Source organism: Rhinoraja longicauda, chromosome 4, assembly GCF_053455715.1.
Source record: "Rhinoraja longicauda isolate Sanriku21f chromosome 4, sRhiLon1.1, whole genome shotgun sequence".
In the NCBI taxonomy this organism is placed as follows: Eukaryota; Metazoa; Chordata; class Chondrichthyes; order Rajiformes; family Arhynchobatidae; genus Rhinoraja; species Rhinoraja longicauda.
In genome coordinates this window covers 63,302,477-63,319,727 of record NC_135956.1, presented here as the reverse complement: position 1 = coordinate 63,319,727, position 17,251 = coordinate 63,302,477, and the positions used below count along the sequence as shown (strand labels likewise).

The 17,251-nt window shown below is 38.9% G+C and overlaps 1 protein-coding gene across 29 annotated transcripts in view; it reads right to left on the bottom strand.

Annotated features, from left to right (window-relative positions):
• rims2a (regulating synaptic membrane exocytosis 2a) overlaps positions 1 to 17,251 on the bottom strand; it is a 711,765-nt gene that overhangs the window by 291,003 nt on the left and 403,511 nt on the right. For 15 of the 29 annotated variants that reach the window (XM_078397846.1, XM_078397849.1, XM_078397851.1 and 12 more), the window contains 4 exons: positions 15,059 to 15,105; positions 11,896 to 12,008; positions 7,056 to 7,103; positions 78 to 208 (listed from right to left, as the gene is read on the bottom strand). In XM_078397846.1, coding sequence (XP_078253972.1) covers positions 78 to 208; positions 7,056 to 7,103; positions 11,896 to 12,008; positions 15,059 to 15,105 — 339 coding nt within the window. The remainder of the gene's footprint in view (positions 1 to 77; positions 209 to 7,055; positions 7,104 to 11,895; positions 12,009 to 15,058; positions 15,106 to 17,251) is intronic. The other 14 variants (XM_078397872.1, XM_078397861.1, XM_078397867.1 and 11 more) reach the window with 1 other exon arrangement.

The following is a 17,251-nucleotide window of genomic DNA, read 5'->3' as shown; positions in this document are numbered from 1 at the left end:
TTGCAAGAAGAAAAAGAAATCAGGAGACAAATATTTTATCAAACAATTTTGCATGAAAAGGTAATTAAAGAACCTACCTTCGGTCAGGAAGAAAGTAAATTTTGACATAAGGATTCCTTGGCCTCCCTTCTTCCCTAAAAGGAAGATCTTTTGCTCCCAGTACTGTAACTATAAGTTGGTGGCCAACTTTGTCGTACCAGAGTTTTATCTGTTGGAAGATCATGTCACCATATAATCACTGATGTTGTTAATATTTGTGTTTGTTAAGGTTTGTGTTTACATTGTACACTTAAAAATCAAACTCTGTTGATCTCTGCCTTTGCTGTAGTTATTTGTAATGAAAATTAGTTTCATGTTAGTTTGTCTGCAAAATTTACATTAACTTTGAGAATGTGAACATCAAATTGTAAGGAAACAGTAAAACAGGATATATTCTGAACATGTTTTGGGAAGAATGCTTTCATTGAATGAATGCAGAGTGTGTTTCAGGTAATGTCTTACAGTTGTTCCCAAAATGTTAAATGGAATTCCCACGATCATATTTGGTATTATATATGAGCTTCCCCAATAAATAATTGATGGAGCCATTGCAGGCATGAGGGGGATTCTAAATTATCTTGGCATTGTTAAAGTCTCACAGATCCCTGTAACTTTAACAGATTGCCATCCAATTCCCAGCCCCATCTCCAAGAAGGTCACATATCTTCCATTAAGAAATAATGCTGCAAGAGACAATATGGGTGTTAAAAGAGTTTACTACACTGAAACCTTAGATTATGCAAAGTGAATGTCTTTTTTTCCTGTTGTAGCATATGGAGGGTAAATGGTCTCACTGCATTTTAGGAGGACAGGTCTAAAAGGATAACAATAAACACAGTCAGTTTATCACACTTATTATAACACAGCTCCATTTAATCATTAACATTTAAAAAGTTGAAGACAACACTCATAAAAAGAGCATACACCTTTTCATTGTCATGAAAACTAAAACAAGCTGAAGACCAATCTGCATCTTTAATATATTTGATGAACTCAGTAAATAGAAATTCAAATGTAATCACTAATTAAAAAAAATTAAACACTATTTCTCCACCCCCAAACTATATTATTATCAACTCTCACTTCTCTCTCTTTTCCCATCCTTCTGTCTAATTCAACTGGTTTTTTTCCCCATTTCTACTCACTTTCTCTATTATTTCATGCCTCCTCCACAGCTGATGTACACTCGCTCTCTCTCAGTCATTATTGCTTTCTGCTTTCCCGTTCAATATTATTTCTGCCTGTTTTGCCTTTTGCACCTTCTTCATTCAAACTGTAGTTCGATGTATTCTGCTTGCCTTGCCCTCACATTTGTGTTCATTACCAATTCTGTCTCTCGTTTCGTCACATTATTTCAAGCAAACAGACTCAAATTCTTCTTTTGCACTCTCTGCCAACTTTTATTACTCATTCACGACAATCTACATATTTCACGCACACGGTTTCAAATCACCTCAGTCAATGTAATTCTTGTTGGCACACCCAAACTGGAGGAACAATACCTCATATTGCATTTGGGTGGCTTAGAACTCAACAGTATAAACACTGAATTCTCCAATTTTAGTGAACTAACCCCCCCCCCCCCCGTCTTCTCTGTGCCCCACCTGGACTCACACCAATATCTCCCCTCACCCTCCTCTTCCACCTATATTCCTCCCTCTCTTGTATCCTTACTGCACACTTTTTAAATTTTCATCTCTGGCCTATGTCTAACCATCTGCCTACTGCCGATCAATCACCACCTACCCCCGCCCCCCACACCTCTCTTCCAAGTTTCTCCCTAGCTCCCTAACCCCACCGCAATCAGTCTGAAGAAGGGACCTGACTTGAGACGTCACCTATGCATGTTTTCCAGAGACCTGTTGAATTACTCCAGTACTTTGTGTCTTATTTGTAACCCAGCTTCTCCAGTTCCTTGCCTCTAGTTCTTTTTAAGGCTGTCTTATAAAGGGATTGATAGCTTTACCATTCCAATATTCACTAATTACGCAGCCAACAAATTTTCTGTGCTATTGTTAAGTGCCTAATAGTTTCACAGTGCCCTTTTTGATTGCTTGGAAATAGTACATGATTCAGACCAGCTCAATCCTTTCGATGAATGTCAGAGAAGAGGCAAATTTGTAATTATTGCTATGGCGCCAGTAGGTTGAGAAGGACTCTTATAGAATTAAAGAAATTGTCTGAACAGCGACTACTCAAGGCCTGTTCATACATATACCCCACCTGTTCATACATACACCCCTTCTGTGGCAGAGAATCCTATCCCCTCACTTTATTTATTTATGTCCCCTTTCAGGCTCTTTGACCCTACTTTTAATTTGTTAACGTACCTATCTTTGTAACATCAGCAAACTTGGCCTCAATATCTTTGGCCCCACCATCTAAGTCAGTAACATACATTGTAAATAGCTAAGGCCCCGGCACTGATCCCTCATATGTAACTGACTGCCTGTCAAATATTATCCACCTTACTCGAATCTTAGATTTATTTTGTTTGTTAACTGCTCCTATTTATAATGCCAATATATTATCTCCAACTCTGCATGCTGCTATGCAGTAGCCTTTTATGTTGCAGATTATCAAAAGCTTTCTGGAAATCCAAATACATTGCATATACTGATTTTGTGGATCTACCTTTTTTGTTACATCCTCAGAGAACTCTAGCAAATATGTGAAAAAACCTTTTCCATTTCATAAAACCATAATTACACTATTTGATTGCCTTATGTTTTTCTACAATATCCTTCTGTGACTTCCTTCACAATGAACTCCAGATTTTCCCCAATGACAGGCACGGGTCCTTTAGTTTCCTGCTTTTGTCTGCCTTGAATAATGGTTTACATTTACAGATCCTCCGGGATCTCTCCAGAATTGAGGGAATTTCGGCAGATTACAACTAACACGTTGACTACCTCTGCAGCCATTTCCTTTCAAGACTCTAGGATGCAGGCCATCAGGTTCAGATTAGTTGGCCTATAACCCCTTCAGTTGGCCTCATACATTTTATCTGGTCATAGATATTGTTTTAAGTTCTTTGGTCCCTGTATTATCAGCTTTATTATCAGCTACCGTTGGGATATTTTTCATGCCTTCTACTGTGAAGACTGGTCAAAATAAACATTCAGAATCTCCTTCCTTTCTTTATGATTAATTCCCCAGTTTCATCCTTGAAGGATTCTGTTCCTAGATGGGATGACCAGAAATTACATAGGAATTATTTCAGTGATTTGTTAACCCAGCATTAATGTGGCAGCAAAATCATTGCCACTTCTACACTTTAAGTGCACATTGATGCTCTGAGCAACAGCCATCAATTAGTCAAAATTCAAACTCGATCCAATTTATCCCTTCAGTTCCAGGCTCATATGACCCAAAAAAACAAAATGCTTGAGAAACTCAACAGGTCGTAGCATCTGAGAAAACAAAGTGATAGTCAATGTTTCAAGTCAAGACTCTACATCAGGTCTATCTTATAACCTACCAATTGATCTGTCATTTGAAATTAGCATAAAGTTTTTGAAGCACAAGTCAATGCATATTTTATGCAAGTTTATAATATGCTTCAGATGCTATGCATTTCATTGGCTAAACCAGGCCTTGTACTCTGGCACACACTGGCCTTTTCTGTGCTTGTTGATAGGGATGTATCTAAAGTGCACTAGGTGATAAGTACTGTATCAAATGCTGGGTTTCCTAAAGGAAGTCTGCAGTGAGGAGAAAGAAAATAACATAAAAATAACCTTAAAGATAGGGAGCCACAAGCATTCTTCCCCTCAGCCCCAACCCTAATTATGCAGGGCCCATTTAAGTCTCACTGAAGCAGGCCTGACATCTGTTGCAATGCCTGCTTCTGTGTATCTGGCAGGCTGGTGTTGTTTGTGTGTTGTGAGTCATTTGGATGCCACTCTACAGGTCCAGCTGCCTTTGTGCATGTTCCTTCAAATTCTTCCATTCCAGCCCACCTTACTCTTTCATTACAATTAGTTTCACTCATTTCTTTCATTCCGTTCAGCCTCATTCTTGTGCTCTTCACATTTAAGATGATTTAATTCATCGCTCCTTTAAATGTCTTTCTCAATCAATCACTCAGTTTTGTCCATTCACTTTTGACAGCTTTGTAGTTTTCATGTGGAAGAAAATTTGCTTGAATCATGATGCAAACGACAGATATAGCTGATAATAAAATGAACACACAATTCCTCAAACATGCAGCAAAGCAAAGAGGCATTCTGTTCAATTGCAAATAAAGATTTAATAAAAACATATTTATTTTCTAATGTTCTATGGGAGGTAGAAATGATATCTAAACTTAAGCTCTAATATGCTAGCAAACAAATTGTACCTAAGTACAAACCCTGCTCCAGCTATCCTTCCTCAAATAACTATTTCACAATCGGCTGTGTAAAAAAAGATCTTGGAACTTAATCCTCTGCGAGTTTAAGATCAATAAGCGAGATTGAATCTTTGTTCAGGTGAGAGATAGATTTACTCCAGTTTAATTTAGTGATCAATCCCACTTCTTCCCAACATGTATAATTCTCCCTTTTCTGCTTCACTAAGAAGTAATTTAGGGCAATTTCTTTTCTAGAAATATATAGTTCAAGTTAGAAAAATTATTCCTGCAAAAAAAATTTCAAGCATGGATAGCTAGATCTGTGCCCAATGAAAATAACAATTCAAAAATGCTTGTATTTGCAGTGAGCCATCACAGATGAAATGAGGCCAAGTCATTGCCTCTTGCCTATGAAGGAAGAATATCTTCAAAAGCTCAGGATAAAATTAGAATGGCACATGTCATTTTCTTTCAGAGACTTATTCTCAAAACTATGAACATTTCAGGTGAACTATTTGTTCATGTTGAATATGAACAAAATGGAACAAAGCAGTTTCCTAAATGGGCTTCAAGTCTAACGCGATGCTTCTCTGTGGTTACACAAATCCTGAATTCAAATCTAGCTGGCTATTGAGCAAACGCGCCTGCAGGTGGCAAAAGATACTGAATTCAGCAACAAAATCAGAGGTTGTCAGGAAGCTGGGTGAGTTGGCAGGCAGGAGGGAGTGTAATGCCTGGCAGCAGCAGGTCGCTGTCTACTCAGTACTCAGGGAAGCTACAGGAAAGGGGTTTTGAAAGGCTTCCCATTTGAGGAAGCAAATGGCATAGAAATAAACAAAAAAGAAAAGTACCTTTTTGAGTTCCTTCTGGGCACAACTTCCTTTCCTAAACAAAAAAAACAAAGTGCTGGAGGAACTCAGTGGGTCAGTCAGTGTATGTTGAGGGAAATGGACAGGTGATGTTTCAGGTTGGAATCCTTCTTCAAACTCATTGGAAGAGTGGTGAGAAAGCTAGAGAAGTGAGGTGGAGTTGAGACAGGGCATGGGAAACATGTGAGAAGAAGTGAAATGTAAAACCAGAGAGAGATATCTATGGAAGGAAGCAGTGGGAGGGGAAAAGAGGGGAAAAGGGAAATGGCAGACTCCAGGATGGGAGATGAGCATATGAAAGTGGGGAGAGGGGCAGGGTGACTGGGGTGGTGGGGAAATGTATGCATACTGGGGTAGGGCAGGTGAAAGAGAGGGAGGGGAAAGGGCAGTATTATGTGAAATTGGGGAATTCAATGTTCGTACCTTTGGGTTGTAAGTTACCCAAACAGAATATAAGGTGCTGTTCTTCCGCATACTGGTAGGGATTTCAACTCTTCCCCCCCTCCCCTCCCACCACCACAAACCTCTCAGCCACACCCATCCTCTCTCTCCCATATTCCTTCCTCTGGCTTTACATTTCACTTCTCCTCTTCTTTCCATATTTGGCACCCTTTAATTTCTTTTTCGCCTCTAGCATTTGCATCCCATCTACACCTATCTGCCAATCACGCCCCCCCCCCCTCTCCTGTATCCACATTACTTGCCAGGCTTTGTCCCACTGCCACTTATCTTTTCTATTTTTTTCCCCATTACCCCAAGCAGTCTGAAGGGTCCCAACCAGAAATACCATCTCCCTCCACAGCCATTGTCTCACCCGCTGAAGTCCTAGTTTTTGCTGAGATTCCAGCATCTGCAGTTCATTGCCTTCCAGCTTTGAGCAAGTTTCTTCATCACTTGTTTAAAACAACATATCAAATTTCTAAACTGTAGAATTGGTGGAGATGACTTTAACTGTTTGCCTGGTCAGTTTACATTGGGTAGGCAGTTTAATATTTTCCCTACTGTATCCAGTTCTAAAATGCACGTTGGAATGAGTACTATAAGCACATAAACTATTTTGAAAGAAGGTCCTCGAAGCCAACAAGGAAATACTTTGAGATGGAACAGCAGAAATGTGGCTGGATGTTTAATGCAATTTGACGGAGTTTGGATGACAACCAGCAAATAACTAATCTGAGCTCCGGGGCTATCCATCACTTGGATGAAAACCTCATTAGGGAAATATTCATCAGTCAGTACAATGCTTGCAGCAGCTAGGCGTTCAATCTCAAGAACTGAAAGAACATAAAGCCCAGCCACTATCAACCAATTAGGAAATTAGGAAACAGAAATTTGCACAGTTTGTGAGAGTTTGCCGTTTAGCCTATCCCAACCCTTTGAAATTTAAGCTGTATTATAAACATAGAAAATATTAAACAATTTCTTAGATTTTAGAGTCATTAAGAACATAGAAGGGAGACTATCATAATCTTGATATGGGATTTCTTGATGACTTTCTTGTTGATCAAACCAATAATGCTGTTTGTATAGGTATCATTTGTTTGCCAATGGTCAATTGAAGGATCTAATGCAAATTGGAAAATGCAGCTCACTGATCATTAAAACAGTGTAATGGCAATATGAATGAATCTTGTTCATGAAAACATGCAGAGCTTTACTTAGTACTCTGGAGCTCTGGAGCATAATGCACATATTCTAGAAACAAAAGTACAATAAAGGGAAAGAGGAAACTAAGAGAAAATACATTTCTTGCCATTAAATTACTTTTCTGCATTTTCCAAATGATAATATTTTCATATATTCAGTGCCTTTACCTGAACCCTAGGAACAAAAGGCGCTGTTCTTCTACTAAGGCTTTGGCTCTGGTAAGCAAAATTAAACAACAAAGAAAATAAATAAAATCAAACTAAAATGTTACATCCACATTCAGACACTTAAAGAATGCTTTAAAATGAAAACCAGATACGATTACAGCAGAAACAATTAACTAACTCACCCATAATTCACTTCCGTGTTAAACAGTATATAAAGGTGACATTATTACTGTACAAGTGCAAACCACATTAAACACATACTGGGAACAAGTTTCCTGGAGGCAGTGAATACACACATTTTTTAAGGAATCCATCTTGATTGTGTAATGTATAATAACTGAAATCTGGATTTCAGAGCTAATTCTAGATTTTTGAAACTGCACACATCAAAAGAATGATCACAGTTTGTTTGAAATTACACGACACATGGATTCAATTTGTTGATATTGTTATTTTTGTTTAACTATTTCAAAGTGAACTTGAACCTTGGACAAACTTGCATTTTATTCTCCTTCTAAAGATTCCATCGAAAGACCCTCAAAATCAATTGTCCCATAAGGCAGCAATGAAAGAAGTTACAGTAATAATTCCGAGAATGCACATAATTAATAATATCAAAATTGCAAAAAAGAAACAGTAGCAATGGCCTGTGTGAAAGCGGACACATTCATAGGGTCAGCAGCAGGACATCACCTTGCATTTAGAGGTCAAATGTTTCAACAAACAATCCAAGAATAAGTAGTAAATAAGTGTGAACTTGAAAATCCATCAATATTTTCTTAATCTATTTGGGAATATTATGCTAGTTATTATATATTCAGAAATGTTGGCCTCAAAATATGCGACGCTTGTGTTGTAGAAAAAAATCAGCTGCAGGTATGTCCTATTTAAATTTTTTTACATGGAAGTTCGTTAATTTTTAGCTTTCTAATAAAGTTTTTTCTGGCATATTTTCATCTTAAGCTCATGCACAGTCTTCAAGCTAGGCAGTCTGTCTGTGCAGTTATAAATGGTGGTTTTAGCAATATAAATTGAGGTGATGGTGTATCTTTCATTATTTGTTAAATATCTTAGACATAGAGAAACAAGATATTCTGATAAAGGGTCCAAAAAAGTTAAAGTGAAAGACTTAAATTTCATGGGCAATTGGCATCTCACAGAACTTGATAATGTTCAGTCAGGTCACCTTCGGGAATGGATGTGATTTGTGTGATAATACGAAATTTACCCCACACACAAAGTGAAGGCCTAGTAATTCTTCTGCACCATAAATACTGTGTTAAACCACCAATGAAGGACAAGTCAATGCCAGCATGATGAAACTCTATTATGTAACAGGGACAAGGTAACGTGCACTCTTTATGTACACAAGACATTTCCTTAGCTGACTCTACCTACCTACAGAACTCGCAAAATAACTCAGATACACAGTTTACAAGGCCTGTGCAGGGATAGCCAGAGACTGTAGCAATCAATGGGTGGGGGATGGAAATAGCATCGTCATTTTGGGATGGGGAGGTAGAAGGGCTGCTGTCGACTTCTGGGAGTAAGGATTGTGATATGGTTGAGGGGAAGTTGTTCAGGTCACTGCAGGGATAAGATATGTTGATGGGATCCGAGGGAGACATGCAGTAACAGTTAAATACACAATACGAATGGGGCTTATCTGTGGGTGGTTCTATGATCATGGTCTGTCTTAGACCTTGGGAATGTCAAGCTGGTGATGCATAGTTCCAGTGACTTAAATTCAATTCTGATTTTGTCACTCCTGTGTCGAGGTTGTCTGTTCTTCCTCTGACTGCTCTGACATGGTGTCTCCTGGATACTCCAGTTTCTTCTCATATCCCAAAGATATATTGTTCATAAATTAGCTACTGTAAATTACCCCTGGTATAGGCAGAGGTGTGTTGTTGGGTATGTTAGAGAGAAAAGGCAACAGGGAAATAAATGACAAAATTGAACTGCTACGAGAACCATCTTGGAGCATACATATTGTAGAAAAATATAAGATATTAGTTGAGCAGGCCCCCTTTTAAGTCTATGCCTCATAGTGATTGTAAAGGCTTGCTTTCGTATGAATGGCACATATGCCCCCTGTCACTTGTACAAGATGAATTAATTTATGGACAATTCTGCTTTAAGTGCGAATGGCTCAGAAGGACATTTACCAATAATCTTGCTGAAGACAGGGTAGTGACTGGATCTAACAGAAGTGCTAACTAAACATGTGTTATGTGCAGGCCATTTACACTGAGGCACCCGGAAGCAATCTGGAAAACCTTAGCAAATGTTTCAGAGGCAACAACAATCAGTTTTTCAATTGAATTCTGTTGGAAAGCACTCGTAAATGTTTTATTACGCTAAGGGATTCCAGACTGAAATTCTTTAATTTAGTGCATGTATTTTTCTTGTCAGGCTTCGATTGATTCTTGAGACGATGCTTGGATTGGGCACATATCCAGATTGTGTCAGGGCTATCTCAAATGCTTGGCATGGATGTTGACAAGATCCTAATAGATTGGGCGGTTAGAGTTAACATCTATGCATCAAAGAGGTTAATATGAGACAGCTCTGTGTCCGTTATGATGGAGAAATGCTTGAAAGAACTGGCAGCCAAAGCGGTGATGTCTTCTTAAGCTTACCAGATATTAGTTAGACAGCACAGTTCAATTGGTCTATGAATATATGACTCAATCTCCAAAGACGTACAGGTTTCTAGGTTAATTGGCTTGGTAAATGTAAAAATTGTTGCTAGTGGGTGTAGGATAGTGTTAGTGTGCGGGGATCGCTGGGCGGCGCGGACCCGGTGGGCCGAAGGGCCTGTGTCTGCGCTGTATCTCTAAAAAAAAAAGATTGGTGCATAGTTGTACCTTTCTAATTTGTAATCTCCTCTCTGAATGGTATTCATTCATGATTTAATTTTTGAAGCTAGTCTTTCTAAATGTTTGTGAAAATTTAGTGAGTGAATTAATATTCCTTCTAGGTAATTTGTTTGTTTAAGGTGCGTATTTTTGCCATAAAATATAACTTTGAGTGAACCACAGTGTCTTATATTGTCCAAGTGGAACTCTGTAAATTACTCACATTGCTAGATTAGCCCGAGGCACAATGTCTGAAATTATTTACCCACGATGTTCCCGTCCAATGCTTACAGGGTTTGTATAACTATTGTTATACATATGGTTTGGATGGGAAGTGCTACATTGTTGACGTAATGTGTTTAAATTAGACACATCACCTTAAATAATGCTTGTGCAAGAACAGTGTGGTGCATTGCTAACCAGCTATTCATACAAGGACGTTACTCCAGAGGAAATGAGCTCAGTCCATTCTCCATATCATTGTCACATAACTAGGACAGCTTACAAAAATTGGACTCGGGGAAATTAAAGTATCATATCATATCATATATCATATATATACAGCCGGAAACAGGCCTTTTCGGCCCACCAAGTCCGTGCCGCCCAGCGATCCCCGTACATTAACACTATCCTACACCCACTAGGGACAATTTTTACATTTACCCAGCCAATTAACCTGCATACCTGTACGTCTTTGGAGTGTGGGAGGAAACCGAAGATCTCGGAGAAAACCCACGCAGGTCACGGGGAGAACGTACAAACTCCTTACAGTGCAGCACCCGTAGTCAGGATCGAACCTGAGTCTCCGGCGCTGCATTCGCTGTAAAGCAGCAACTCTACCGCTGCGCTACCGTGCCGCCCAAAGTAAAATGTACCTCAGTGTGGATAAAAATAGTAGAATGATAGGAGCACGATATTTGCAGAATTGTTACTGGTCTCTCACTGTCTGTTGCAGTGGATGACAGAACTCACCAGAAAGAACAACAATTTAGATGTGCAGAATCTCTGCTGTTGCTATAATTTCCCAGATTTCTTTGCAAGGAGATGGATTGTCTACCTGGTTATTTAGATGTTGTCACTGGGGAAGGAACGCATTAAGTCAATCTTGGGAGCAACTAGCTGTTAGTTGGCAACATCGACTCAGCTGGTTTGAGGTTTTCAAGCCTCAACTGAAGTTTGAGGTTTTCAAGGACAATGGACAATAGGCAATAGGTGCAGGAGTAGGCCATTCGGCCCTTCGAGCCAGCACCGCAACTGAAATCCTTGACAGCTGGCAAAAGATTTTTCTTTAAGTGTTGGTTGGGATAGGGAGGAAGAGAAAGGAAAGGGAGGGAAGTTAGGGAGAAGAGGGGAGAGGGAAGGATGGGGCAGAGGGAGTGGTGGAGCAGTGGGAAGGGGTCAGTCGGTATCTGAATGTGTTTTCAGACAGATCAAACATTCCTTCCCTTCCTTTGTGTCGAACCACCAAAAAATCTTTTGGTGAAAGGGTTCTTACATCAGATTCTCCAAGGTAAGTTTGCTTTGTCCCCTCTCCCCACTGACCAGAATAAGGTCCTATTGAAAGACACGGATGGGTGCAATGGCTATGCAGTGGCTGGGACCGCGTGACATAGATTTTGACATAGGCTGATGATTATTGATAAGTAAATATTTTCAGCAGGCCAAAAGTTTGTTGCTAATAATTCCTCTTCGTCATCAAAGGTATTAACACATTTTTGGAAACTGAAATGAAAAACATGTCTGCAAACAAAATTTCATCGATGGTCATTAAAACAAAACAATTCCTGGCACTAAGTTTCACCTTGTTTTGAAATGTGACTTCTACTTAACAACATGACAGTCTTTCCAAATCTGCACCTTGATGATATTCAGGACCTGTTGTTAATATATGTATAAATAAATTACCCTATCAGCACAATTAACCAAAGGTGAAACGCACAAGAACATTCAAGTATGATGTATAATTGGTGATTACATACTGAAAGCTGTCCAGGCAGGAATTGTGGAGCATCTCGCAACATGCTTGGGCTCATGGGGGAAGTGACAGAAATAGAAGGGCGCTCCATCTTCTGAGACTCAAAGGAGCTAGAACCTGTTTATATAAATTGTTATTGTTAATTTCAGAAATTGAATTTTGCACATTTATTGCTCATGAATTAATAAATAACTGAACAGCTATAATAAATCCATATGAAATGTTACTCAAATCATGTATGTTATGGAAATCAGTAAAACCAACATGGCCATGAAATCTTAGTTTTTCAACCGGACAAACTGAGGTGACAATTTGCTGACCGAGCATATTGCAGGTCCATTTCCGAGTGAAATCTGTCATTACTTTCTGCAGTCCCCTTGCTAGTCCCAAGGCCACACTAACGATCTGCAGCTACACATGCCCAGAACCCAGAGGGTTTGTGGTGTCAGATCTTCATGTACTGTACTTTTTAGGTATCTGAATAAGAGAAACACCTACGTCACACTTCTATTCATACACTACATCTCTGCTTTTAATACCATTATCCCATCCAAGCTCATCATCAAACTCGTGGAACTTGGAGTCAGCAATCATCTCTGAAACTGGATCCTCGACTTCCTGACCAACAGACCACAATCAGTGAGGATAGGGGACAAATCATCCTCTACAACAATCCTCAACACTGGTGCTCTGCCAGGATGGGTTCTCAGCCACCTTCTTTACTCTTTATACCCCCACGGCAAAGTACAAATCCATCCTGATTTACTAATTTGGGGAAGACACTACCGTAGTGGGCCAGATATCTATTAATGACAAGATGGAGTACAGAAAGGAGATTGAGAACATTGTGACCTGGTGTCAAGACAACAACCTTTCTCTCAATGTCAGCAAGACAAAGGACATAATGATTGACTTCTGAAAGCTAAGCAGTACACATACATTGACTGCACAGAAGTAGAGATGGTTGGAAGCTTCAAGTTTCAAGAAGTAAATATCACCAGAAACTTGGCCTGGACCAGCCAAATTAAAGAAAAGGCCAGGAAAGCACAGCAACTCCTCCACTTCTTTGAAAGGTTTAAGAAGTTCAGCATGTTCCCAACAACTCAGGTTTAATTCAGGTCAGCTGAAAGAATTTATTTTAATTTATTGATATTTTAGTATCAATCACTATGCTGCAGATACACTGGAAGATGCTGGAATGTAGATTATTAATATTTTTGTATTTATGGGTTTTTGATCTCCACAATAAAAAATATAGGTATTTGACTGCTTCTTCAATATCTGTAGGTACACTTTCTGTATTCAATTTAACTATCTGTAATGTTTGAAAGATATTTTCATTTGCATGCATTGTGTGATAATCATGTTACTCTAATGAAAAAGGAAGCAATATTTCTTAATGCTACAGTTAAGATTGCATTCAGCCTTGCATAGCATTAAAACTCCAAGAATCAAGAATGATTTTGTGTCAAGCACTTTCTCATAATGTACATGGAGCCTAGAATGTTACACAATTAAGTGCCCAGGTCCAGGCTAGGCTCAGCAGACCAGCCCACTTGTGCAGGACAAGAAAGCTTGAGCACACAGCTGTAAAGCAGCATGGAAGTGCAATTGGTAGTGCAACTGCTTCACAGCTCCGGTGATCTGGGTTTAATCCTGACCTCTGGTACTGTCTACGAGGAGTTTGCATGTTCTTCCAGTGACTATGTGGGTTTCCTGCAGGTCCTCTGGTTTACTTGCTCATCTCAAAAGTATGAAGGTTGGTTGTTTGATTGGACACTATAAGAGCCCCTGGGTATATGTGAGTTGTGAGTTGAAATCCAAGGGTAGCTAATGAGAATGTGGGGGGAAACAAAACCTCTAGGATTAGTGTGAATGGATACGTGATGGGCAGCATGGACTCCATGCGTCAAAGAGATTGTTTCCATGCTCTATAACTGTAAGAGTGAGATAGTAGTACTAATGAGGTTAGTGGCATTGGTGGATCATTGAGTTTGTGATTTGGAGGCCTATTATGGCCTTGAAGGTTGTCATTGAGATCCAGGGGGATGGTTGCCGGTTAGGAACATGAGGAACTTCATGAGTGTTGCTGGGGGCATGCAAATGATTCTGAGATGAAGAGACACATTGCAGATCATAGTTCACAGAGGGCTTGGGAACGGATTTGGGGACTTGATGAGATGGAAGTGATCAGGGTGCCTGATCAGAGGGAGATCAATGGTCAGGGATCTCATGGCTCACAGCTATTGTGACAAACAGTTAAATGGGTTTAGAATTGGTTTTCCAGAGGTAACCAACACTACCACTCCAGGTCAAGCTAAATGTTTTACCAAATCCAGAAACCGGTGCTAGATATTTGCAACATACAGAAGGATTAGTGTTCATTTCAGGGTGATAAATAATGCCTTCTGCCTGTTCTTTCCCCATAGGACCAGCACATCCTTTTGGTCATAATATTGTGAATGCTCATTCATTGTTAATTTGGTGAATTTGAAGGCCATGCATTTTCTAAAAACAGGCTACAATCAGCCCAAATGTATTTATATAGCTTGTTGAATAATTCCTGTAACTATTTTACAATAATCCAAAAGCAACAGGGCAGATTTACAACTCTGACAATAATACTTACACTGGGAGTTATCTGTGTCTATCCATGGCTGTTTGGGTGTTGATCTGGCCCAACCTAACAGTGGCCTATTTTGTTTCGTATTATACAGCTGGACTCCTTATGGAGTCCAACAGAGCAGCCTCAATTGTCATAGGCTTCCCAGCACTACGACTGGGAAGTCTGCTGCTCAGTCAATGCCATATTAAACCTTGGCATGAGCAAGTAGGCCCATTAAAATAAACATCAGATTTCGTTTCAAGGAGAAAAGGTAGTTTTTCATTCATTGCTTATTTCAAAATGTACATTACATTTTAGAGTGCGCCTTTGTATTCTGTTTTTTTTAATTAATTTTTTTTTTTTTAATTGTAATTTTATTTCAAATGTCACTGAATGTGAATATGTAAGGGCCTCACACACTGGGTCACAGTAACAGTGAATTTGATTTTGTGAACCTGGACTGAGACAGCCCCTGAACCGCTCTGGGTTGTACAACGTTATTAATTTGCTCAGATAAGTAAATTGAATAGAAGTAACAGAGAGAAAATAAAGCCTGACTTACTTGATTCAAGCTGTCCATGTGTGCTGTCTGGTATCCGGGGAATATCCCTTCAAGTAAGAAAGAAACATAAAACAAACATTCACCAATTATGTTTGTAGTGCTATGGAGTATATTTGCAAACTCCTACCTTTTAAGAGTAAAATAATGTTGAATAAGTTATGTTTGAGTGCTCTGTGCTTTGTAGCCATGCAGAACATATTCGCCCAGATGAAATATCTTTGAAGATGTGGGATGGGAAATTAGCATTTTATTATAATTCACACTCAATAATTCACAAAATTTTACGTATCCAGCAGGAACCTAGACGTACACTGACTTTGCATCTGTTAATTAATGGAATGCTGGAACAAGTGGTAGCTATCGAACCAAACAATCCTGACCCACTATTTAATAACGTCATGATTGATCTGTGACTTCACTCCATGTGGACAACATTTGCCCATATCCCTTATAACCTTTGGTTATTACAAATCTATCAGTTAATCTTATATTAAAAATTAAACATTTATAGAGTATTAACCAGAAGAAATGTTTCTCAACATCCCAACTGAAGGCCCAATAGGTGTTTTTTAGACAATACCCACTGGACCTTACTCCCCAACCAGTGAAAATTATTTCACTCTGGCTTCTCTATTAGTTTCCCTTTATATTTTGACAACTTCAAACAACTCACAGTTTAACTTTCTAAATTATATGAACAATCTATTTCCTCCAAGGCCATTATATCCATTCTGAGATGTGGTCCAGAAGATGATAATTTTGCATGTTTTCATAATTGTGTTCTTCAAATATTACATGTGTTCTTCAAATTTTATTTTTTTCATGCTTTGTATATTATTTCCAATAACCATGTCAGAGGCAATTCAGCAGAGATCAATGAGTGCACCAAAACTATCTCAGGTAATGGATGCTGGAGTACCCTAATGGCCTCTGACTGCTCATGCTGTCTTCGGCCTTATTCGTGTTTATAGATAAAAGTATTCTGAAATATATTTATTTTTTAAGTATTCATTTTTTTATATCATGCAGATGTATTTCAACTCTTTCTAAATATCTTCGATGAATAAAGATTTTGAAAAATATATGGTTGAGCTAACGATCGGAGATTTTTAGCAGCAGTTGAGATATATTTACACCATTTAATCAACTAAAAAAATATATAAAAGTTGGTATCGTGTGTAAATTAAGTAAAAACCTTAATATGTGAAATAAAAACTTGAGTATTAAAGTTTTACTTACTCTTCTTGTAGTCAGTGACTGCATCAGATAAGTTAGGCTATAACTAGGCATGTCAGCTATGGTTGGTGTAAAGCTGAGAGACCAGATACAAAGTGTATCTAGCCCCTCAGTTCAAGTTAATCCGAAACCACTCCCTGACTTAGTGTTGAGTCCAGCAGTAAAATGGGAGGTCAGACGGAAAGCCACAGAATAACCTACCAAACATCAGCACAATACAGCCTATTACCTCACAAACCATCACTAACTTATTACAAATAGCGCGAGCACTATCGCCACAAGGAGGCAAGCAATCCAAGGAGAACAGAGAAGCCATCAAGCTATGTTTTGTTGGTACTGCCTCCAACCAAGGAATACATTTTAAAAATAGAACTGCCAACCAGCAGAAAATGTCATTAAACAGCAGTGCAGATATTGTCCATTACACAGCTTCATGTCCGAAATTTGAAAACTGTCAATCACACTTCCCAACATAAATGTGACACTTTGTATTTGATATTCATGAGATACATCAGTGTGAAAGCATCTCAGATCTACTAATGGATGGGCATATGATGTCCTAATTCATTGTCACATAATAGTAAGATGGTATTTCACTAAAATTCTTATTGCATTGGATCTATGTGCCAGTCAAATTGTTTTAGAATATTTATTTGCTTGAAACGGTGGCAATCCAGCAACTGTAGCCAAAATGTTGATTAAACAAAAAGGCTTTAGGCAACATCTGCCAAAATACTGTTTCACTATGAATACCAACCTCACCATATTGGTACTGTTCCACAAAAAAAACAAACAAGAGCAGTAAATTGTAGGCTACCTGGGTCTTAGAACATGCTCCCCCACACAATAAAATTACAGCTGACTAACTGTAACCTTCCCTCTGTATTCCCGCCTACCTCTGGTAATACTCCAACCCATTGCTTATCAAGAATCTATCTACGGACAAACAACATTCCG